Genomic DNA, 24,974 nt, shown 5'->3' with positions numbered 1-24,974 from the left:
CGTGAGGGGCGCCGTGTCTGGGTGTGTCTGTGTGTGAGGGGCGCCGTGTCTGGGTGTGTCTGTGCGTGAGGGGCGCCGTGTCTGGGTGTGTCTGTGTGTGAGGGGCGCCGTGTCTGGGTGTGTCTGTGTGTGAGGGGCGCCGTGTCTGGGTGTGTCTGTGCGTGAGGGGCACCGTGTCTGGGTGTGTCTGTGTGTGAGGGGCGCCGTGTCTGGGTGTGTCTGTGTGTGAGGGGCGCCGTGTCTGGGTGTGTCTGTGTGTGAGGGGCACCGTGTCTGGGTGTGTCTGTGCGTGAAGGGCGCCGTGTCTGGGTGTGTCTGTGTGTGAGGGGCACCGTGTCTGGGTGTGTCTGTGTGTGAGGGGCGCCGTGTCTGGGTGTGTCTGTGTGTGAGGGGCGCCGTGTCTGGGTGTGTCTGTGTGTGAGGGGCACCGTGTCTGGGTGTGTCTGTGTGTGAGGGGCGCTGTGTCTGGGTGTGTCTGTGTGTGAGGGGCACCGTGTCTGGGTGTGTCTGTGCGTGAGGGGCGCCGTGTCTGGGTGTGTCTGTGTGTGAGGGGCACCGTGTCTGGGTGTGTCTGTGTGTGAGGGGGCACCGTGTCTGGGTGTGTCTGTGTGTGAGGGGGCACCGTGTCTGGGTGTGTCTGTGTGTGAGGGGCACTGTGTCTGGGTGTGTCTGTGTGTGAGGGGCACCGTGTCTGGGTGTGTCTGTGCGTGAGGGGCGCCGTGTCTGGGTGTGTCTGTGTGTGAGGGGCACCGTGTCTGGGTGTGTCTGTGTGTGAGGGGGCACCGTGTCTGGGTGTGTCTGTGTGTGAGGGGGCACCGTGTCTGGGTGTGTCTGTGTGTGAGGGGCACTGTGTCTGGGTGTGTCTGTGTGTGAGGGGCACCGTGTCTGGGTGTGTCTGTGTGTGAGGGGCACCGTGTCTGGGTGTGTCTGTGTGTGAGGGGGCACCGTGTCTGGGTGTGTCTGTGCGTGAGGGGCACCGTGTCTGGGTGTGTCTGTGTGTGAGGGGCACCGTGTCTGGGTGTGTCTGTGTGTGAGGGGGCACCGCGTCTGGGTGTGTCTGTGTGTGAGGGGCACCGTGTCTGGGTGTGTCTGTGTGTGAGGGGCACCGTGTCTGGGTGTGTCTGTGTGTGAGGGGGCACCGTGTCTGGGTGTGTCTGTGCGTGAGGGGCACCGTGTCTGGGTGTGTCTGTGTGTGAGGGGCACCGTGTCTGGGTGTGTCTGTGTGTGAGGGGGCACCGCGTCTGGGTGTGTCTGTGTGTGAGGGGCACCGTGTCTGGGTGTGTCTGTGTGTGAGGGGCACCGTGTCTGGGTGTGTCTGTGTGTGAGGGGGCACCGTGTCTGGGTGTGTCTGTGCGTGAGGGGCACCGTGTCTGGGTGTGTCTGTGTGTGAGGGGCACCGTGTCTGGGTGTGTCTGTGTGTGAGGGGGCACCGCGTCTGGGTGTGTCTGTGTGTGAGGGGCACCGTGTCTGGGTGTGTCTGTGTGTGAGGGGCACCGTGTCTGGGTGTGTCTGTGTGTGAGGGGGCACCGTGTCTGGGTGTGTCTGTGTGTGAGGGGCACCGTGTCTGGGTGTGTCTGTGTGTGAGGGGGCACCGTGTCTGGGTGTGTCTGTGTGTGAGGGGGCACCGCGTCTGGGTGTGTCTGTGTGTGAGGGGCGCTGGGGGCGTCTCACCCTGCGAGGCGGCGCGGTTCCAGTAGAGCAGCGCGCGTGGGTACGTCTCGCTCTCATTCACCACACGGGCCTCCTCTGTGCGGGGGGGGGGTGCACACACGGGGTGCTCACCGTTAGGGTCACGCTGGGGGGGGGGTCACACGGATGGTAAGCGTGGAGCCTGGCAGCGCGATCTCGGGCGTGGAGTCGGCGTCTCGTCGTTTGCGATTCCGCGCTCTCACCCTACGAGGCCTTGCTGAGCCTCGGAGGGTCCTGCCGTGTACCCGCAGCAGGGGGGCGATGCCGCTCCTGCCGCTGCCTCTGCTTCGTGCGATCCCAATTGAGTGATTTGCAGACAATGTTGTAGAATTGGGATGTTTGGCTGATACCGGTTACACTGTGCACGCGAGTTCAGCTATGGGAGGAAAGGGGAGAACCCTGGAGGAAACCCAGCAGAACAGCGGGAGGAGGGAGGAGGATACAAACTCCACACACAGAGAGGAGCCCCAATCGGGAATCGAACCCAGACCCTTCTTGCAGGAGATGTTCACTCCCTTGCCTGGTACACAGGAGGTCTATGTGGAGTCTGCGTCTCTCTCATCATCATCATCATCACGGTGGCCAGGAGATGTTCACTCCCTTGCCTGGTACACAGGAGGTCGTGGGTGCGGTCCCGATCCTGACACCTGCTACTGTATATTTGGAGTTTGCATGTTCTCTCTCTCTCCCCATGGTCAGGTGGATTTTTCTTTGGTTTTTCCCTCCACGTTTAGAATCAACGTTGCGCGAGTACTTTGGCTACGATACATTTCCACGCGACGACGACGATGATGATGACCAGCCGCCGCTTCGTTGAGCTATCATTTGTGATGGCCACAAAGAGCCACACAGCTTGGTGGGGCCTGACACCTGGTAGTCGGAGGGTGGTGGTGGTGAGGGGTTTCTTGACGAGGGGGAGGAGGGGACGGGGGTCGGGGGGAGGGGTCGGGGGGTGGGTGGTACGGGGGGACTGGGGGTGGGGGTGACGCACTGCGGTCGAGGATGAAGGCGGCGTTGCTCTGCGCCACCTCGTAGCCCTGCTCCGACAGCAGCAGGTAGCGCACCAGCGCCGCGTCCACGTTGCCCTCGCGGTAGGCGCCGTACGCGCCCATCATGCGCTCCGCCCAGCGGCCTCGCTCGCACACGTTCTTGAACAGCTGGGACGCACGCACGCAGATACAGGCCCACACGCAGATAAACACACGCGTGTAGAGATACAACAACAGAGATACACGCAGACACACACATGCACAGATACACAGAGACACAGAGAGAGACAAAGACACAAAGATTTCCCCGTATAGCCTTAACAGACTTTTGGGGCAAGTTCTGTTAGCGAGCACCTATGAAGGCCGACACGGCACATGAGGGGGTAGGAGGCCAGCACCACGCCTGGCTGCCTTTGTATCCCCAGTGGCGATGTTTACACACAAAGCATCTTGGCGGCGATGTTGTTGGTGGGTGGTGTTGGTGGGTGGTTGGGGTTGGTAGTGGGTGGTGGTGGGTGGTGTTGGTGGGTGGTTGTGGTTGGTAGTGGTGGCGGGTGGTTTTGTTGGGTAGTGTTGGTGAGTGGGGGTGGGTGGTAGTGGGTGTTGTTGTTGGTGGGTGTTGTTGGTGGGTGGTGTTGGCAGGTGGTGTTGGCAGGTGGTGGCGGTGTTGTTGGGTGGTGGTATTGGTGATGGATGGTGGTGGTGGGTAGTGTTGGTGAGTGGTGGTGCCGAGTGGTGGTGGTGGTTGGTGGGTGGTAGTGGGTGGTGGTGGGTGGTGTTGGTGGGTGGTTGTGGTTGGTAGTGGTGGCGGGTGGTTTTGTTGGGTAGTGTTGGTGAGTGGGGGTGGGTGGTAGTGGGTGTTGTTGTTGGTGGGTGTTGTTGGTGGATGGTGTTGGCAGGTGGTGTTGGCGGTGTTGGTGGGTGGTGGTATTGGTGATGGATGGTGGTGGTGGGTGGCGTTAGTCGGTGGTAGTGGGTGGTGTTGGTGGGTGGTGTTGGTTGGCGGTCGTGGTGGTGTGGGCGCACCTCCACGGCTGTGTGGCAGGAGCGGATGACGCCGGTGCCCGTGGCGTGCATCTGAGCGAGGTTGTAGAAGGCGAGCACGTGGCCCGACTGCGACGCCAGGTTGAAGTACTTGATGGCCATCTTGTAGTCCCGGCGCACGCCCAGCCCGTCTGCCACACGCAAAGATAAAGATCCTACACCCGTGTAGCCTCCACACACTGTTGGGGTGAGTGTTGAGGCGACGCGGTGGAGAGATGTTAACTCCCTCACCTGGTATACAGGAGGTCGAGGGTTCAATCCCGACACAGACGCCTGCTGTATATTTGGAGTTTGCGTGTCTCGCTCTCTCTCCCCGTGGTTGCATGGATTTTTCTCCGTGTCCTTTGGCTTTTACCTCCACATTTAGAATCAGCATTGCGCGTTCGGAGTATTTTGGCTGCTAAAAATGTCCACACGATGATGATAAGCCACTTGGTTGGCAAGTTATTTGCGGCCCGGTCGCATTTGGAAAAGGTCTATACAGAGCTCAGTGGGCCTTACCTGGTAAAATAAAAAGAGTTTGTAGTTTTTTTTTTATAGTTGGCGAGCGCCGATGAAGGCCGGCACGGCACACGAGGGGGTGGGTGCCCGGCACCACTGCTTGACGAACCCGGCTCACATACAACATCGGTGACAAATATCTGTACCGGTTTTGGGCCTCCCCTAGGTTAACCGAGCCTTAAATTAGCATACAAAACAGTGTGTAAACATCGCCACGGGGGAGACAAAGGCGGCTGGGCATGGTGCTGGCCACACCATCCTCTCACAGGTGCTGTGCCGTGCTGGCCATCAAAGGTGCTACTCGCTGGAAGCACTTGCCCCGGGGCAGCCTGTGCAAGCGACACAGGGGGGGAGGGGACCTTTGTGTGTGCTTCTCACAGTGGGGAGCGGTGGTGCAGCGGTGAGCACGCCGCGGTACGAACCCGGCCACCCGAGTTCGATTCCCACTCGCGGCCACCACCAACACCAGTGACGATTTTGGGAACCGTTCCTTGGGCCTCCACGAGGTTGACTCAAACGAGTACCCGGTGCGGTGTGTAAACATCGCCACTGGGGAGACCAAGGCGGGCGGGCGTGGTGCTGGCCACCCACCCCCCTCGTGTGCCGTGCCGGCCTTCGAAGGCGCCGCGACTCGCTAGTTGTAGCACTTGCCCCCTACAGTCTGTGGAGGCTACGGGGGGATCTTTATCTTACTGTAGTACATGGTGCCCAGCTGCAGCTGCCCGTCCACCCAGCCCTGCTCCGCCGCCATCTGGAAGTACTTGAAGGCCAGGTCATAGTTCTGTGACGGGGCAGAGGCACGCGCAGACACAACGGTGGTGATTATTGTTGTTGTTGTTTTTGATTACCGCCATCACTGCCGCTACCGCTGCTGTCGCTCGTTTACGAAACACGACTGGGGCTGTTAGGATTCTGAAATTGTGGCGCAGTTTGTAAGCCCCTCCGCAACCCCCCTGCCCCCACCCCATCGTGGAGAAGCGGCAAATTCACGAGAATTTCACCGGCGAGAGAACAACGAACTGCATTAGTGCCTTGCGAGACCGTCGGTAACGAACGATAACCTAACGACGTAGCGTTACGGTTATTGTCGTGGTTGGACATAATTGCGTCGCCGTCGTTCTTACGAAGGTCACCGAGGAATTTCGCAGACGAGCGGGAGAGCAGCAGCAGCAGTAGGCAGGCGGCGAGGAGCCTGGCGCTACCAACGGTTGCCCAAAGCTCTGCAGTCCTCCACGCATTAAGATGTTTTCAGCCAATTTAGTGTCAATACACCCGAGAAAACAAAGGAGCACCCGGAGGAAACCCACGCGTGCGAGGGGGCAGCACTCTATCCGATTCAGAAGGGACAGATGGAGATTAGTCCACACTCTGCTGTACCACCTTCTCCTGGCAGAGCCAGCGGTACGGCTCCCTCTTTACTCCCACCCACGGGGTAGAAGGGAGTTTCATAACACCATCTCCGCGTGATCCACCAACCCTCGCTGCTATGCCTCCACAAGCAGTGGGTAGCAAGGCAAGCCGCATGCAGCAGCAGCAGCGGCAGCAGCGTGGCCCAGCGGCAGCAGCAGCGGCAGCAGCAGCGGCAGCAGCAGCGGCAGCAGCGTGGCCACCACCACCAGCGGCGACACCGGTGGTGGCGTCTTAAACAGCCACCTGCCGAGCTACCGGCAAACGCCGCATATGCACACACACAGACACACACACAGACACACACACAGACACACACACAGACACACACACAGACACAACAACAACCATTCGCCACTAAGTGGCGGTGATGTCACCACGACGCTTGTGCCAGGCTATGTGCACGTTGAGGCCACGTGAAGTGTCGAACGCCCGCTGGCAGGAGGTCACGGGGCAGACCCAGATGCCACGGGTCGACTGACTGAGATGACTGGCCGATGCATCACCTGTGCCCCCTACTGTGCCAACTTTCTGTGTTTTTTATCCAACCGGGACTCCGCTCGTTGTTGTGAGCCTCGCTCCTCTGCCCAGTAGCAGCGTCCTTCACGAGCCTCCTCCACAAATGCCGATCTTGACACCGCTGGTACCAGTCATCGGCAAGCCCACTCAGCTCCACATTCTCTTGTACCCCATCACTCCATCTCTATCTAGCCCGTGCAGCGCCCATTTGTGCCCCATCTATCCGGCCAAACAAAAGCTGTTTGGGCATGCGGGTTCCATGGCCCAGCCAGCGCAGCCTTGCCTGCCGGAGGAGCTCACTGATGGGACTGTGTCCAGATCTTTCAAGGATTTGTGCGCTCCTCACACGATCCAGCCTGGCTAAACCCAGGATGGATCGTAGACAGGCCAGCCTCAATGTTTCTAATCCATGAAGATGTTTCATTAGGGGGGTCCACGGTTAGGGGTGTCCACGGTTAGAGGGGTCCACGTTTCACACAAACACACACATGCACACATGCACACAGACACACGCACACGCACACACACACGCGAGTGAGCCCCGCCGCGTGAGTACGCCGCCGCGGCGCAACCGCTCGCTCGGACGTGGACATAGCGGCCCACAGGCGGCCGAGCGATGGTGGTGGGGAGCGGCGGCACGGGGCCCCTCGTCACTAGTGGTGGTGGTGCCCCTCGTCACTAGTGATGGTGCCCCTCGTCACTAGTGATGGTGGTGCCCCTCGTCACTAGTGGTGGTGCCCCTCGTCACTAGTGATGGTGGTGCCCCTCGTCACTAGTGGTGGTGCCCCTCGTCACTAGTGGTGGTGGTGCCCCTCGTCACTAGTGGTGGTGCCCCTTGTGACTAGTGGTGGTGGTGCCCCTCGTCACTAGTGGTGGTGGTGCACCTCGTCACTAGTGATGGTGGTGCCCCTCGTCACTAGTGGTGGTGCCCCTCGTCACTAGTGATGGTGGTGCCCCTCGTCACTAGTGGTGGTGCCCCTTGTGACTAGTGGTGGTGGTGCCCCTCGTCACTAGTGGTGGTGGTGCACCTCGTCACTAGTGATGGTGGTGCCCCTCGTCACTAGTGGTGGTGCCCCTTGTGACTAGTGGTGGTGGTGCCCCTCGTCACTAGTGGTGGTGCCCCTCGTCACTAGTGGTGGTGGTGCCCCTCGTCACTAGTGATGGTGCCCCTTGTGACTAGTGGTGGTGGTGCCCCTCGTCACTAGTGGTGGTGGTGCCCCTCGTCACTAGTGATGGTGGTGCCCCTCGTCACTAGTGGTGGTGCCCCTCGTCACTAGTGGTGGTGGTGCACCTCGTCACTAGTGATGGTGGTGCCCCTCGTCACTAGTGGTGGTGCCCCTCGTCACTAGTGGTGGTGGTGCACCTCGTCACTAGTGATGGTGGTGCCCCTCGTCACTAGTGGTGGTGCCCCTTGTGACTAGTGGTGGTGGTGCCCCTCGTCACTAGTGGTGGTGGTGCCCCTCGTCACTAGTGGTGGTGCCCCTTGTGACTAGTGGTGGTGGTGCCCCTCGTCACTAGTGGTGGTGGTGCCCCTCGTCACTAGTGATGGTGCCCCTCGTCACTAGTGGTGGTGCCCCTCGTCACTAGTGGTGGTGGTGCCCCTCGTCACTAGTGGTGGTGGTGCCCCTTGTGACTAGTGGTGGTGGTGCCCCTCGTCACTAGTGGTGGTGGTGCCCCTCGTCACTAGTGATGGTGCCCCTCGTCACTAGTGGTGGTGCCCCTCGTCACTAGTGGTGGTGGTGCCCCTCGTCACTCGTGGTGGTGCGGGCTGGCGCGCTCGCTGGCACCGTGGGGACTCACGATTGGCACGCCGCGGCCAAACAAGTATGCCATGCCCAGCCCACTCTGCCCCACGGGGTTGCCCTGCAGCACATACACAGAGACACACATTGAGATACACACGCAGATACACACGCAGATACACAGAGATACACACGCAGATACACACGCAGATACACAGAGATACACACAGAGATACGCACCGAGATACACATTGAGATACACACACAGAGATACACACACAGATACACACGCAGATACACATGCAGATACACAGAGATACACACGCAGATACACACACAGATACACACACAGATACACACGCAGATACAGAGATACACACATACGCACGGAGATACACATGTAGAGGAGTAAAATGGGGACGTGACGTCAGGTGTGCCGTTCAGTGTGATGACGTCACGTCTCCTAGGGTACTTAAGGGATACCCCGTGACGTAAGCGGGGTGACTGTGGGAACGGGTAGAGTAAGCAGGGTGAAGAGGGAACCAGGGGTAGAGAGAGGGATCAAATAGGGAGTCTGGGGAGAAGCCGGTGGTAGCCGTAGAGGTGCTTCTCTCTCCGGTCGGTGGAGTCGGCAGAGTCCCCGATCCGACACGAGAGAGAGAGAGACCGGAGCTAGCCGGCAGGGACCCGGACTCAGAGTAGGACCCCTAGCCCCTGGGAGTTGTGCACCCTGTGTAATATTGTAACAGCTTTAATAAACCCTGGCGAAAGCCCTTAACATACCTCCGTCTCTGAGTGCGTCCGTCGGAACTTCTCTACACACACAAATACGCACCGAGATACACATTCAGATACGCACCCGGAAATACGTACATGGAGATACACACACAGAGATACGCACGGAAATACGCACACGGAGGTAAGCAGACGGAGATAGGCACAGAAATATACATACGGAGATACGCATACGAGATACACACGGAAATGTGCATGGAGATACGCAAGCAGATATGTAAGAAGAAACACACGGCGAGACACACACACAGGGGGGGGGAGGGGGGGAGAGGGGAGGGGGAGAGGGGGAGGGGGGGAGAGGGGAGAGGGGGAGGGGGGATCTTCACCATGTCGGCCGCCTTCTTGAAGTACTGGAACGCCGTCTCGTTGTTCTGGGGGACCACGTCCGAGCCCTCCGAGTGCATCTACACACACAAAGACAAAGATCCCCCGTGTAGCCTTAACAGACTGTTGGGGCAAGTGCTGTTAGCGAGTAACACCTGTGAAGGCCGGCACTGCGGCACAAGTGGGGGTGGGTAGCCAGCAACATGCCCGGCCGCCTTTGTCTCCCTAGTGACGATGTTTACACACTGCACCAGATACTGATTTGGAGGCTGAGTCGACCTAGCGGGGGCCCAGGAGCGGTTCAAATAATTGTCACTACCGTTGGGTTCTCAGCGAAGCGCAATAACCTGGCTATTTTGCGCCATCAAACACTCCACCCTCAACTCCCCATTGGTGATGGAGCAGTTGTTGAGAGAGTTGAGTTTTCCATACCTGGGCAGTAGAGGTCTCACTCCGAATCAATCGGGCGGCATTATATTTTCATCGGCTGATTAACGCTGTGTGGAAGCTACCTGGTCTTTCGCTCCACACGAAGCTTCGGGTCTTCTGGGCCACAGTCATGCCCTCCCATCTCTATGCTTGTGAACCGTGGACCCCTCTAATAGAACATCTGCACCGGTTGGAAACATTCAGGCTGGCATGCCCTACGATCCATCCTGGGTGTAACGAGGCTGGATTGTCTGAGGAGTTCACAAATCCTTGAAAGATCTGGACCCATTCCCATCAGTGAGCTCCTCCAGCAGGCGAGGCTGTGTTTCCTGGGTCACGTAGCCTGCATGCCCAGCAACCGCATGCCCAGGCAGTTTCTGTTTGGCTGGACAGAGGGGGCTAAATGGGCACGACACGGGCGAGAGAAGAGGTGGACTGATGCACAACAGGGGGCATCTGCCAGTCATGTCAGTCAACCCACGGCACCTGGGTCTGTCCCGGGACCTCCTATCAGCAAGTCTTTGACACTTCACGTGGCCTCAAAGTGCATCTGGCCTGGCTGGTAGTGGTGATGATAGTGGTGGTGGTAGTGCTGTTGGTAGGGTTGTTGGTAATGGTGGTGGTGTTAGTGGTGGTGGTGGTAGTGGTGATGGTAGTGGTGGTGATGGTAGTGGTGGTGGCGCCCCACCTTGCCAAGGAATGCCAACGCGTTGCCATTTCCGGAGCCCGCCGCTTGCCGGAAGTAGTCAAATGCTTTCTGTAATGACACGGAGACCCAGACTCATACAGAGACCCACAGACTCACACAGAGACCCACAGACTCAAACAGAGATCCACAGGTTCACACAGAGACCCACAGACACGCAGAGACCCACAGACTCGCACAGAGACCCACAGGCTCGCACAGAGACCCACAGGCTAATAGAGACCCACAGTCTCACACAGAGACCCACAGACTCACAGACTCACACAGAGACCCACAGACTCACACAGAGACCCACAGACTCACACAGAGACCCACAGGCTCACACAGAGACCCACAGGCTCACACAGAGACCCACAGACTCACAAAGAGACCCACAGACTCACACAGAGACCCACAGGCTCACACAGAGACCCACAGGCTCACACAGAGACCCACAGTCTCACACAGAGACCCACAGTCTCACACAGAGACTCACAGGCTCACACAGAGACCCACAGGCTCACACAGAGACCCACAGGCTCACACAGAGATCCATAGACTCACACAGAGACCCACAGACTCACACAGAGACCCACAGACTCACACAGAGGCTCACAGTCTCACACAGAGGCTCACAGTCTCACACAGAGACCCACAGACTCACACAGAGACCCACAGACTCACACAGAGACCCACAGACTCACACAGAGGCCCACAGTCTCACACAGAGGCTCACAGTCTCACACAGAGACCCACAGACTCACACAGAGACCCACAGACTCACACAGAGGCTCACAGTCTCACACAGAGACCCACAGACTCACACAGAGACCCACAGACTCACACAGAGACCCACAGTCTCACACAGAGACCCACAGACTCACACAGAGGCTCACACAGAGACCCACAGACTCACACAGAGACCCACAGACTCACACAGAGACCCACAGACTCACACAGAGACCCACAGACTCACACAGAGACCCACAGACTCACACAGAGAGTCAGACTCACACAGAGACCCACAGGCTCACACAGAGACTCAGACTCACACAGAGACCCACAGTCTCACACAGAGACCCACAGTCTCACACAGAGACCCACAGACTCACACAGAGACCCACAGACTCACACAGAGACCCACAGACTCACACAGAGACCCACAGACTCACACAGAGACCCACAGACTCACACAGAGACCCACAGACTCACACAGAGGCTCACGCAGCACCCTCACCTGGAAGTTCTGCTCAACCCCTCGGCCGCCCTGCAGGTGCAGCTGGCCCAACCCCACCTGGTCATGACGGGGGACACGGGGACACACACACGAGCGAGCGAGTTGGCCGAGAGGGCGATTAGAAGAGCGGGCGGGTGAGTGAGAGCAGGCGAGCAGAAGAGCGAGCGGGCGGGCGAGCGGGCGGGCGGGCGAGCGATCGCACCTGCGCCTGCACGTCGCCCTTCTCGGCAAGGAACTGGTAGTACTGGATGAGGTCGTCGTCCAACATGGCCGAGCTGGAGCCGGGGGACTCGGCCTCGTCCAGCAGACGGATCCGCTGCACCACCGAGCCGCCCGTCAGAGAGATGTCACTCGCCACTACGGTCACACACAGTCACGCACACAGTCACACACACAGTCACACACACACAGTCACACAGACACACGCACACTCACACAGTCACGCACACAGTCACACACAGTCACACACACACACGCACAGTCACACACACACAGTCACACAGTCACACACACAGTCACACACACACAGTCACACAGACACACGCACTCACACAGTCACGCACACAGTCACACACAGTCACACACACACAGTCACACAGACACACGCACACTCACACAGTCACGCACACAGTCACACACAGTCACACACACAGTCACACGCACAGTCACACACACACAGTCACACAGACACACGCACAGTCACACACACACAGTCACACACACAGTCACACACAGTCACACACACACAGACACACACACACAGTCACGCACACAGTCACGCACAGTCACACGCAGTCACAGTCACACACACACACACAGTCACACACACACAGTCACGCACACAGTCACACACACACACAGTCACACAGTCACACACACAGTCACACACAGTCACTCACAGTCACTCACACAGTCACACACAGTCACTCACAGTCACACACACACAGCCACACACAGTCACTCACAGTCACACACACAGTCACACACAGTCACGCACAACGACACACAGTCACACACAGTCACTCACAGTCACACACACAGTCACACACACAGTCACGCACAGTCACGCACAACGACACACAGTCACACACACACAGTCACACACACATAGTCACACACAGTCACACACACACAGTCGCACACAGTCACACACACAGAGTCGCACACAGTCGCACAGTCACAGTCACACACACAGTCACACAGACACACGCACACTCACACACTCACACAGTCACACACACACACAGTCACACACAGTCACACACACACAGTCACACACACACAGTCACGCACATAGTCACGCACAGTCACACCCAGTCACAGTCATACACACACAGTCACACACACACAGTCACACAGTCACACACACAGTCACACACACACAGTCACACAGACACACGCACTCACACAGTCACGCACACAGTCACACACAGTCACACACACACAGTCACACAGACACACGCACACTCACACAGTCACGCACACAGTCACACACAGTCACACACACAGTCACACGCACAGTCACACACACACAGTCACACAGACACACGCACAGTCACACACACACAGTCACACACAGTCACACACAGTCACACACACACAGACACACACAGTCACACACACACAGTCACGCACACAGTCACGCACAGTCACACGCAGTCACAGTCACACACACACACAGTCACACACACACAGTCACGCACACAGTCACACACACACAGTCACACAGTCACACACACAGTCACACACAGTCACTCACAGTCACTCACAGTCACTCACACAGTCACACACAGTCACTCACAGTCACACACACACAGCCACACACAGTCACTCACAGTCACACACACAGTCACACATAGTCACGCACAACGACACACAGTCACACACAGTCACTCACAGTCACACACACAGTCACGCACACTCACGCACAACGACACACAGTCACACACACACAGTCACACACACATAGTCACACACAGTCACACACACACAGTCGCACACAGTCACACACACAGAGTCGCACACAGTCGCACAGTCACAGTCACACACACAGTCACACAGACACACGCACACTCACACACTCACACAGTCACACACACACACAGTCACACACAGTCACACACACACAGTCACACACACACAGTCACGCACATAGTCACGCACAGTCACACCCAGTCACAGTCATACACACACAGTCACACACACACAGTCACACACAGTCACACACACACACAGTCACACAGTCACACACACACAGTCACACACAGTCACTCACACAGTCACACACACAGTCACTCACACAGTCACTCACAGTCACACACACACAGCCACACACAGTCACTCACAGTCACACACACAGTCACACACAGTCACGCACAACGACACACAGTCACACACAGTCACTCACAGTCACACACACACAGTCACACACAGTAACTCACAGTCACACACACAGTCACGCACAGTCACGCACAACGACACACAGTCACACACACACAGTCACACACAGTCAGTCACACACACATAGTCACACACAGTCACACACACACAGTCGCACACAGTCACACACACAGAGTCGCACACAGTCGCACAGTCACACAGTCACACACACAGTCACACACACACAGTCACACAGACACACGCACACTCACACAGTCACACACACACACAGTCACACACAGTCACACACACACAGTCACACACACACAGTCACACACACACAGTCACACAGACACACGCACACTCACACAGTCACGCACAGTCACACACAGTCACACAGACACACGCACACTCACTCAGTCACACACAGTCACACACACACAGTCACACAGACACACGCACACTCACACAGTCACGCACACAGTCACACACAGTCACACACACAGTCACACACACACAGTCACACAGACACACGCACAGTCACACACACACAGTCACACACAGTCAGACACAGTCACGCACAGTCACACGCAGTCACAGTCACACACACACAGTCACACACACACACACAGTCACGCACACAGTCACACACAGTCACACACAGTCACACACAGACACACACAGACACACACACAGTCACACAGTCACACACAGTCACACACACACAGTCACACACAGTCACTCACAGTCACTCACAGTCACTCACACAGTCACACACACAGTCACACAGTCACTCACAGTCACACACACACAGTCACTCACAGTCACACACACAGTCACGCACAACGACACACAGTCACACACAGTCACTCAGTCACACACACACAGTCACACACAGTCACTCACAGTCACACACACAGTCACGCACAGTCACGCACAACGACACACAGTCACACACACACAGTCACACACAGTCACACACACATAGTCACACACAGTCACACACACACAGTCGCACACAGTCACACACAGTCACACAGTCGCACAGTCACACAGTCACACATACAGTCACACACACAGTCACACACAGTCACGCACAGTCACGCACAGTCACACACAGTCACGACCCTGATGACGCCTGCCGCTGTATATTTGGAGTTGGCGTGTCTCCCTCTCTCTCCCCGTGGTCGCATGGATTTTTCTCCTCCTGTTTAGAATCAACATCACCATGCGTTTAGAGTTTTTGGCTGCTCTACATTTCCATGATGACGAGGAGCCACTTCATCGAGCTATCGTCTGTGATGGGCAGGCCGCTTCTGAGAAAGAGCCATGCAGCCGAGTGGAGCGTTGGCTTGTGGAGTGAACGCGCGAGTACCTTGGTTGGCCACAGTGCGGTAGTGAGTGAGTGCCGACTCGCAGCTCTGAGCAACCCCAACACCCGCCCAGTAGCGGTAACCCTGCACAAGGCACACGGCACACACACGCATGTAGCACACACAACATACGTAACATACACGGCACATACACAGCGCACACACACACAACATACGTAGCACACGGCACACACACGTAGCACGTATACAACCCAACACACGGCACACACAGGCACATAGCACGGATACAACACACACACAACATACATAACACACACAACACACTCATACAACACATACAACAAACATAACATACAAAGCACGCACACACACGCCACACACTCATACAACACACATAGCATACACTGCACGCAGCACACATGCAACACTCATGACACACACCGCACACACAATACTTCATGCACGGCAACTTTAACACACAAATACACAGCACAACTGGATGACTGCCCCACTTACAAGGATCATGTGAGCCATCAGGTTTCCTCCGAGTGCCCCGAACGTGTAGTAGACCAGAGCCTGCGGAGCCACACGCACAGTAGCAGTGTCACAAACACCCAACACACACAGCCACACACAGCCACACACACAGCCACACACACATCCACACACACAGCCACACACAGCAGCAGCGCCACAAACACCCCATATACAGCCACACGCAGCAGCGTCACAAACACCCAACACACACAGCCACACACAGCAGCAGCGTCACAAACATCCCACATACAGCCACACACAGCCACACACACATCCACACACACAGCCACACACAGCAGCAGCGCCACAAACACCCCGCATACAGCCACACGCAGCAGCGTCACAGACACCCAACACACACAGCCACACACAGCAGCAGCGTCACAGACACCCAACACACAGGGCCACAGGAAGCCAAACAGAACCGGCGTGGGGTACCTTGGCCTGGCTGGAGTTGACGTTGATGCCGGTGGCGTACATGAAGCCCAGCGCCTGCACGGGGGTGGAAACGGGCGGGTGGGGGGGCAGTAATGGGGGGGGGGGGGTGGTGGTTACGGGGCGCAGTGGGGCACGACGTTTGCCAGACCATCGCAGTTCCACGGTCAATGCTAAATGATCACCGATAATTATTCATCCCCACCAGCACCACCACCACCACCACTACGCTCGCTTACCCAGGAAAGTCTTGCCAAGTCTCAAGACTCTTTTTCACGAGGCTCCTGCCCAGTGCTGTACGCAGAGTTTTGAACTTGGTGGTCGGGCGCGACGCTGGCCACCCACCCCCTCGTGTGCCACAGTGGCGGTCTTTATAGGAGCTACTACTCGCTAACAGCACTTGCCCCCAAAATCTGTTTATGCTATATGTGGGATCTCTGTCTGTGTGTGATGTGTACACACACACACACGCACGTCCGTACACATGCACGCACGCACGTACGAACGCACGCACACATACATATGTGCACACATGTACAAACATATGTATGCATGCACACACGTGCGGATGCACACGCGCACATGTCCACACACGCGCACACACACACATACACACAAACGTGCACACGCACACACGTACGTACACACAGATGTACACACGCGTATACACGTATACACGTACACATGTACACACCGTCTGCGCTCTGGGGGAGCCGCCCTGTGCGAGCGTCTGCAGCGAGGCGAGCGCCGTGCTCACGTCCTGCCGCGCGTACTCCCCCAGCAGCGCCGCCATCGCCACCCGCTCGGCGGCGCGCATGCTGCCCAGCTCCGCCGCATGCTCCAGCAGCTTGTAGCCCCTGCAGAGTCACCAGCAGCAGAGTCAGCAGCAGCAGAGTCAGCAGCAGCAGCAGCAGAGTCAGCAGCAGCAGCAGCAGCAGCAGAGTCAGCAGCAGCAGCAGCAGAGTCAGCAGCAGCAGAGTCAGCAGCAGCAGCAGAGTCAGCAGCAGCAGCAGCAGAGTCAGCAGCAGCAGCAGCAGCAGCAGAGTCAGCAGCAGCAGCAGAGTCAGCAGCAGCAGAGTCAGCAGCAGCAGCAGCAGAGTCAGCAGCAGCAGAGTCAGCAGCAGCAGCAGCAGAGTCAGCAGCAGCAGCAGAGTCAGCAGCAGCAGCAGCAGAGTCAGCAGCAGCAGAGTCAGCAGCAGTAGCGCCAGCAGCAGCAGAGTCAGCAGCAGCAGCGCCAGCAGCAGCAGAGTCAGCAGCAGCAGAGTCAGCAGCAGCAGAGTCAGCAGCAGCAGCAGAGTCAGCAGCAGCAGCAGAGTCAGCAGCAACAGCGCCAGCAGCAGCAACGGTGGTGGCGGCAGCAGCAGCGCTACACGGAAGTGGTCAAGAACCGGCCGGTAGAGTGGGCGTCTCACAAGGGGAAGGGTCGAGAGTTCAAGCCCTGGTTGGGGGCAGTCACTCGGTCCCATCATCACCCCCTCCGCTATCAATGAACCCGACGTGTTCATGCCTCCCCCACTGCGCCCCGCAGGGCTGTAGGCAGGAGCAGGGCAACCGAGGCCTCAATGCTCCTGTGGAGCGGCAGGAAGTCGCTCCGACTGTGGATGGACGGTAGCCAAAAGAGCAAGGAGAGACTTTTATTTTGAATTTGGTAAAAAAAAATACCTCAATATTCCCAATAGCCGCAATGCAGGCGGTTGTGAATACGAGACGGTGACGGTCCTTAATAAATAACGTCACAACGCAGTCCTCAATGAGCAGCACGATTGCCGACCCCTGACCTAGAGCATGGGGGAAGGGGGGATTCCGGGGGATGTAGGGGAGGGGGCCGAGCCCACGAAGCCGCCGCACCGAGCTGGGTGCCGGGCCCGTTTCCGGGTGGCCAGCACGGACAGATTCCCCGCACTCACGGACACTACCACTACACACACACAGCACACACAGTACACACACACAGTACACACTACACAAACACACACACAGCACACAGTACACAAACACACACAGTACACACTACACAAACACACACACACACAGCACACACTACACAAACACACACACACTACACACTACACACACACTACACAAACACACACACAGTACACACTACACAAACACACACAGCACACACACACAGTACACACTACACAAACACACACACAGTACACAAACACACAGTACACACTACACAAACACACACACTACACACACACACACACACAGTACACACAGTACACACAAACACACACAGCACTCACGGAAACTACCACTACACAAACACACACAGCACACACACAGTACACACAAACACACACAGCACTCACGGAAACTACCACTACACAAACACACACACAGTACACACTACACAAACACACACACAGTACACACACAGTGCACACTACACACACACAATGCACACTACACAAACACACACACACAGTACACACTACACAAACACACACACACAGTACACACTACACAAACACACACACACAGTACACACTACACAAACACACACACACAGTACACACTACACAAACACACACACAGTACACACACAGTGCACACTACACAAACACACACAACACACACACAGTACACACTACACAAACACACACAGCACACACACACAGTACACACTACACAAACACACACAGCACACACACACAGCACACACACAGTACACACTACACAAACACACACAGCACACACACACAGTACACACTGCACACACACAGTATAAACACAGCACACAGTACACACTACACAAACACACACAGCACACACACAGTATAAACACAGCACACAGTACACACTACACAAACACACACAGCACACACACACAGTACACACAGCACACACACAGTATAAACACAGCACACAGCACAAACACAGCACAGGGTGTACACAGTACACAGTGCACACACAGCACACACACAGCACAAACACCACACACAGCGCATAGCGCACACAGCACCCAGCACACCGCACACACACAGCCAGAGCTCGGCAGGGTGAGGTCACGTCGAAAGCGGGTCAAGGTCAGGAGGTCATCACCAGGTCAAAGGTGACACGAAGGCAGCAACAAGGGGTGCTGCGGTGGCTATGAGATGTTAACTACCTCGCCTGGTATGCAGGAGGTCGTTGGATCGATCAGGACCCTGATGCCTGCTTTATATATATGGAGTTTGCGTCTGTCTCTCTCTCTTTGGATGGTCGTGTGAACATTTTTATCCAGGGTCCTCCGGTTTTGCTCTACACATTTAGAATCAAAGTCACGCGTTTTAAGAGTATTTTGCCCGCTGCTATAAATGAACTTTATGGCGGGACCCCGGGGTCCCGAATGAACGGAAGTCAAAATCGTAATTAATGAATTTGTTTTTGGCGACTCCCACCGCGCACATAAACGCCGCGACCCGCCTGGCGCAGATCGTTCTGTTGTCGTGTCCAAGCGCAGCAGCGAGGAGGAATGTGCAGAAGAAACAAAACTTTGAAACTTTGATTAGCGCTTTCTGGTTCTTTCGGTAAAGTCACTTTACCGAAAGAACCAAGAAGATGAATCCCTGCAGTCACGAAAGCTTTAAATCGAAATTTGATTAGCGCGTCGTGTAGAGCTCGTCGAGAGGAATAGATCGCCGTGTCGTTCACCTTCAACAGACATAAAATGACGTCGCGACGCAGTTTGTGTGAGAGCCAGGGGCTTATGGGACCCCGGGGTCCCGCCATAAGGTTTAAATGTCCACGTGACGACAAGCCACTTCCGTTGGGCTATCATTTGCGGCGACCAGGATTGATTCTGACAGAAAGAGCTACACGCAGCCCAGTGGGCGCCTTACACCTGGTAACATAAACACCAATAAAACGTGACATGGACGATTTCCAAGGCGCTGCAGAAAGAGGGCGGCACGAAGGTCAAAGGTGAAGGGCAGGCGAGGGGCCACTCACTCGCGCTTGCGGCTCTTCCCGCCCGTGCCGTTGATGACGCGCATGGCCGAGTGGTACACCTCCTCCGCCTCCTGCAGACGCAGCCTCCTCGTCGCCTCCTCGTCGGCTGGGCCGAGAGACAGCGGGCGACACGACGAGGTCGGACGGCGCAAGCGGAGCCGCGGTGTGCCAGTGTGTGTGTGTGTGTGAGTATGTGAGCGTGTGAGAGTAAGAGTGTGAGTGTGAGCGTGTGTATGTGAGCGAGTGTGCGCGTGAGCGTGTGACTGTGCGCGTGAGCGTGTGACTGTGAGAAAGTGTGTGTGAGCGTGTGTGCAAGTGTGTGTCAGTGCGTGTAAGAGTGTGTGTGGGTGTGTGTGCGATTGTGTGCGTGGGTGTGTGTGTGTGCGTGGTGACGTCGCCACCACTTAGTGGTGAATGGCGGTTATTGTTGTGCGTGTGTGGGTGTGTGTGTATGTGTGCAGATTTGCTGAGCATTTCTGAGGTCCTGAGGGAGGGGAAATCCCTCAGCCAGGAAAACATCGTGGCACAAAGTGGGGATGACCCTGTTGAGGCTGCGGTGCCTCAAATATTGGAAGAAGTCACCCCCTGTGAGTGGCTGGCTGAGGTGCCACCTATTGAGGAAGTACTGAAGGCGATCCAGAGTCTGAGACCAGGAGAGGCACCGGGCAGAGATGATCTCCCAAGCGAAATGCTGAGGGAGGGTGGCGTTTGTGCACAGACTGCCCTACATGACATCATAACAACAGTCTGGACCACTGGACGGGTTCTGCAAGATTGAAAGGATTCCCTGGTGGTCCCCCTCTTTAAGAAGGGAGACCGCACAGACTGTAACAACTACAGGGGCATCTCACTCCTCAGTGTGCCGGGAAAGGTCCTGGAAAATATTCAACATCGCCTTGCTAGGCGCGCTGAGGAAAGGCTTGCGGAGCCCCAATGCGGTTTCAGGAAAGGGCGGTCCTGTACAGATGCCATATTTTCTGTCCGTCTGCGACAGCAGAGGTGTAGGGAATTCCAAAAAGACTTACATCTCTGCTTTATTGACCTGGTCAAGGCCTATGATACCATCTTAGGCCTGGGCTCTGGGTTGTTCTTCGTGCTTTCGGAGTCCCTGACCCTCCGCTTACGATCATAAGGACCTTCATGATCTTCTTGGTTCTTTCGGTAAAGTCACGTAGAAGGGAAGTAATAAAATAATAAAAATAAAACATAATAAAACAATTCTCACGACGTTTCGGCCACAACGCAAGCAGCCGTCCTCAGGCGAAGAATGAAACACCACCAAGCTTGGAGCGTATATTTAAGCTGGGTTAGAGGGAGGGAGGTGGGAAGAAGAGCGCCTAGACAAAATAATTTGCATATCAAGAGGAATTCAGCATATGGAAAATGCGTATGAGGTGGGCTGGGGGGGTTCCAAATCAATACTATGCCCGTGCATTATGCAGGATTAGCAGCATCAAAGGGGGGGGGTGAGGGGGGTAGCATTAACAAAGGAAAGGAATGTTAATAGTATGTAGCTGCAGTTACTAAACAACCACGTAAAAAACTAAAGTATAAACTGCATAACAAACTAAAGTATAAACTACATAGCATCATCAGTATACTTACTATATTCTACAATAAGCTGAGTTACTAACAGTAAGTAATACATACAAAATTCTACGTTGTAAAAAATTATATAATATGCTTCCATCTAAACTTTATTCTCTTACATCACACGCGTCTATACCGTACTATATACTGCCATAGACAAACCCAACATTAAATGACATACTGTATTGCTATAAACCACCCTATACCTTATACATTTTAATATAACACTATGTATTATTCTACCCACCCTAATGTGTATCGAAATGGTTTATTACGTCCTTCCAGTGATTGCTAAGCCAGAATCCATCTTCTCGGTTAAAATTGTCTCTGTGTTTGTATATGTGGATCGCCTCATGAACGAATCTCTCATGGTAGCCAGATGGCTTGCAGAGAACCTCTGTCTTGGAGAAGTCAATGTCATGTGAGCCCACTGAGTTGTAACAGTGATCTGCCACGGCTGAGGTGTTTGTCCTACCGTGTTTCAGGTCAGCTTTATGTTCACGGATGCGGTCCGAGACATGTCGTTTGGTTTCCCCAATGTAACTGCTACCACAGAGGCAACTTAGTTTGTAGACACCAGGGTACTGTATGTCTGGAACCACATCTTTTACAGACGGTACCAGATCACGGATTTTATGTACTGTGTTGAATCGGACCTGGATCTTGTGTTTAATCAGGATTTTGGAGATCTTTTTTGTGACCCCAGCAATGTAGGGTAAGGTGATGGTCTTGAAAGGCTCCTCAACAGGATCCTTCTTGATGGTTGGAGTGATGGCTTTGCGGATTGTGTAGTCGGAGTAACCATTAGCCTTAAGAGCTTGGCGTACGTGTTTGAGTTCACTGGAAATGTGTTCATGATGGCTGGGTGGAAGATTCACCATGGAAGTCGAAAATGATGGCAGGCTACCCTTTTTGGATGTCCTAATCAAAAGGAGACCTGATGGTTCAATGAGCCACTCTGTCTACAGGAAAACCACCCATACGGATGCTTATCTAAAACCGGATTCCCACCACCATCCATCCCAGAAGAATTCCCTCATCAAGACTCTATATCATAGAGCCCAATGCATCTCCGACCATGAACACATTTCCAGTGAACTCAAACACGTACGCCAAGCTCTTAAGGCTAATGGTTACTCCGACTACACAATCCGCAAAGCCATCACTCCAACCATCAAGAAGGATCCTGTTGAGGAGCCTTTCAAGACCATCACCTTACCCTACATTGCTGGGGTCACAAAACAGATCTCCAAAATCCTGATTAAACACAAGATCCAGGTCCGATTCAACACAGTACATAAAATCCGTGATCTGGTACCGTCTGTAAAAGATGTGGTTCCAGACATACAGTACCCTGGTGTCTACAAACTAAGTTGCCTCTGTGGTAGCAGTTACATTGGGGAAACCAAACGACATGTCTCGGACCGCATCCGTGAACATAAAGCTGACCTGAAACACGGTAGGACAAACACCTCAGCCGTGGCAGATCACTGTTACAACTCAGTGGGCTCACATGACATTGACTTCTCCAAGACAGAGGTTCTCTGCAAGCCATCTGGCTACCATGAGAGATTCGTTCATGAGGCGATCCACATATACAAACACAGAGACAATTTTAACCGAGAAGATGGATTCTGGCTTAGCAATCACTGGAAGGACGTAATAAACCATTTCGATACACATTAGGGTGGGTAGAATAATACATAGTGTTATATTAAAATGTATAAGGTATAGGGTGGTTTATAGCAATACAGTATGTCATTTAATGTTGGGTTTGTCTATGGCAGTATATAGTACGGTATAGACGCGTGTGATGTAAGAGAATAAAGTTTAGATGGAAGCATATTATATAATTTTTTACAACGTAGAATTTTGTATGTATTACTTACTGTTAGTAACTCAGCTTATTGTAGAATATAGTAAGTATACTGATGATGCTATGTAGTTTATACTTTAGTTTGTTATGCAGTTTATACTTTAGTTTTTTATGTGGTTGTTTAGTAACTGCAGCTACATACTATTAACATTCCTTTCCTTTGTTAATGCTACCCCCCTCACCCCCCCCCCTTTGATGCTGCTAATCCTGCATAATGCACGGGCATAGTATTGATTTGGAACCCCCCCAGCCCACCTCCTACGCATTTTCCATATGCTGAATTCCTCTTGATATGCAAATTATTTTGTCTAGGCGCTCTTCTTCCCACCTCCCCCCCTCTAACCCAGCTTAAATATACGCTCCAAGCTTGGTGGTGTTTCATTCTTCGCCTGAGGACGGCTGCTTGCGTTGTGGCCGAAACGTCGTGAGAATTGTTTTATTATGTTTTATTTTTATTATTTTATTACTTCCCTTCTACGTGACTTTACCGAAAGAACCAAGAAGATGAATCCCTGCAGTCACGAAAGCTTTAAATCGAGACCTTCATGATGGTGAGTGGGCCCGGGTAAAACTACGTGGCCGGGAGTCAGAGCCTTTCCCTGTACACTTTGGGGTGCGACAGGGATGTCCTCTGGCTCCCACATTATTTAACATCTATTTCGACTGTGTAGTTCATGAAGCCTTCAATAGCTGTACTGGGGAAATTTCCATTTGGTACAGATATAATGGGAGGCTGATCGATGCCCGGGTGCGGTCAAGGGATGGTTCCCTATTGCTCAACCACGTTATGTATGCCGATGATTTGGTAATTGCTGCTCACTCAGAGGAGGAGTTGGAGATGCTGCTGCTGAGCGTGGAGCGTGCCACTAAGAGGTGGGGCCTTACCATCAGCCCCACCAAAACTAAGCACCTGCCTGGGTATTTTGTACCATCGGACACTCCACCCCCACAACTCCCAATCGGTGATGGGGCAGTTGTGGAGAGTATCCCATACCTGGGCAGTGTGCTCATGACCGGCTCCGGTTTAACAGCAGAGGTCTCACTCCGAATCAGTCGAGTGGCAATATCCTTTCATCGGTTGCGTAACGCTGTGTGGAAGCTACCTGGTCTGTTGCTCCGCACGAAGCTTCAGGTCTTCTCGGCCACGGTCATCCCCTCCCTTCTCTCCGCTTGCGAAATGTGGTCCCCCCTAACGGAGCATCTTTGCCGGTTAGAAACATTTCGGCTGGCCTGCCTACGATCCATCCTGGGTTTAACCAGGCTGGATTGTGTGAGGAGCTCACAAATCCTTGAAAGATCTGGGCAAAGTCCCATCGGTGAGCTCCTCCGGCAGGCAAGGCTGCGTTGGCTGGGTCATGTACCCCGCATGCCCAGTAAACGGCATGCCTAAACAGCTTTTGTTCGGCCGAATTGAGGGGGCTAAACGGGCGCGGGCAGGGGCTAGAAAAGAGATGGAGTGACGTGGTCCAGGAGGACGTGGAGCTGAGTGGACTTGCCGATGACTGGTACCAGCTGGTGGC

At 54.8% G+C, this 24,974-nt stretch overlaps 1 protein-coding gene across 1 annotated transcript in view; it reads right to left on the bottom strand.

The window, feature by feature from the left end:
- Positions 1–24,974, bottom strand: part of LOC144949154 (protein sel-1 homolog 1-like) — a 39,833-nt gene that overhangs the window by 9,589 nt on the left and 5,270 nt on the right. Inside the window, 14 exon segments of the mRNA XM_078879033.1 lie at positions 1,672–1,746; positions 2,681–2,846; positions 3,705–3,853; positions 4,917–5,004; positions 7,950–8,012; positions 9,013–9,090; positions 10,128–10,196; positions 11,362–11,418; positions 11,564–11,718; positions 15,116–15,197; positions 15,591–15,650; positions 16,050–16,103; positions 16,741–16,903; positions 19,989–20,094. Coding sequence (XP_078735159.1) covers positions 1,672–1,746; positions 2,681–2,846; positions 3,705–3,853; positions 4,917–5,004; positions 7,950–8,012; positions 9,013–9,090; positions 10,128–10,196; positions 11,362–11,418; positions 11,564–11,718; positions 15,116–15,197; positions 15,591–15,650; positions 16,050–16,103; positions 16,741–16,903; positions 19,989–20,094 — 1,365 coding nt within the window.

Source organism: Lampetra fluviatilis, chromosome 52 (genome assembly GCF_964198595.1).
Source record: "Lampetra fluviatilis chromosome 52, kcLamFluv1.1, whole genome shotgun sequence".
NCBI lineage: Eukaryota > Metazoa > Chordata > Hyperoartia > Petromyzontiformes > Petromyzontidae > Lampetra > Lampetra fluviatilis.
This window is presented reverse-complemented; position numbering and strand designations above follow the sequence as displayed.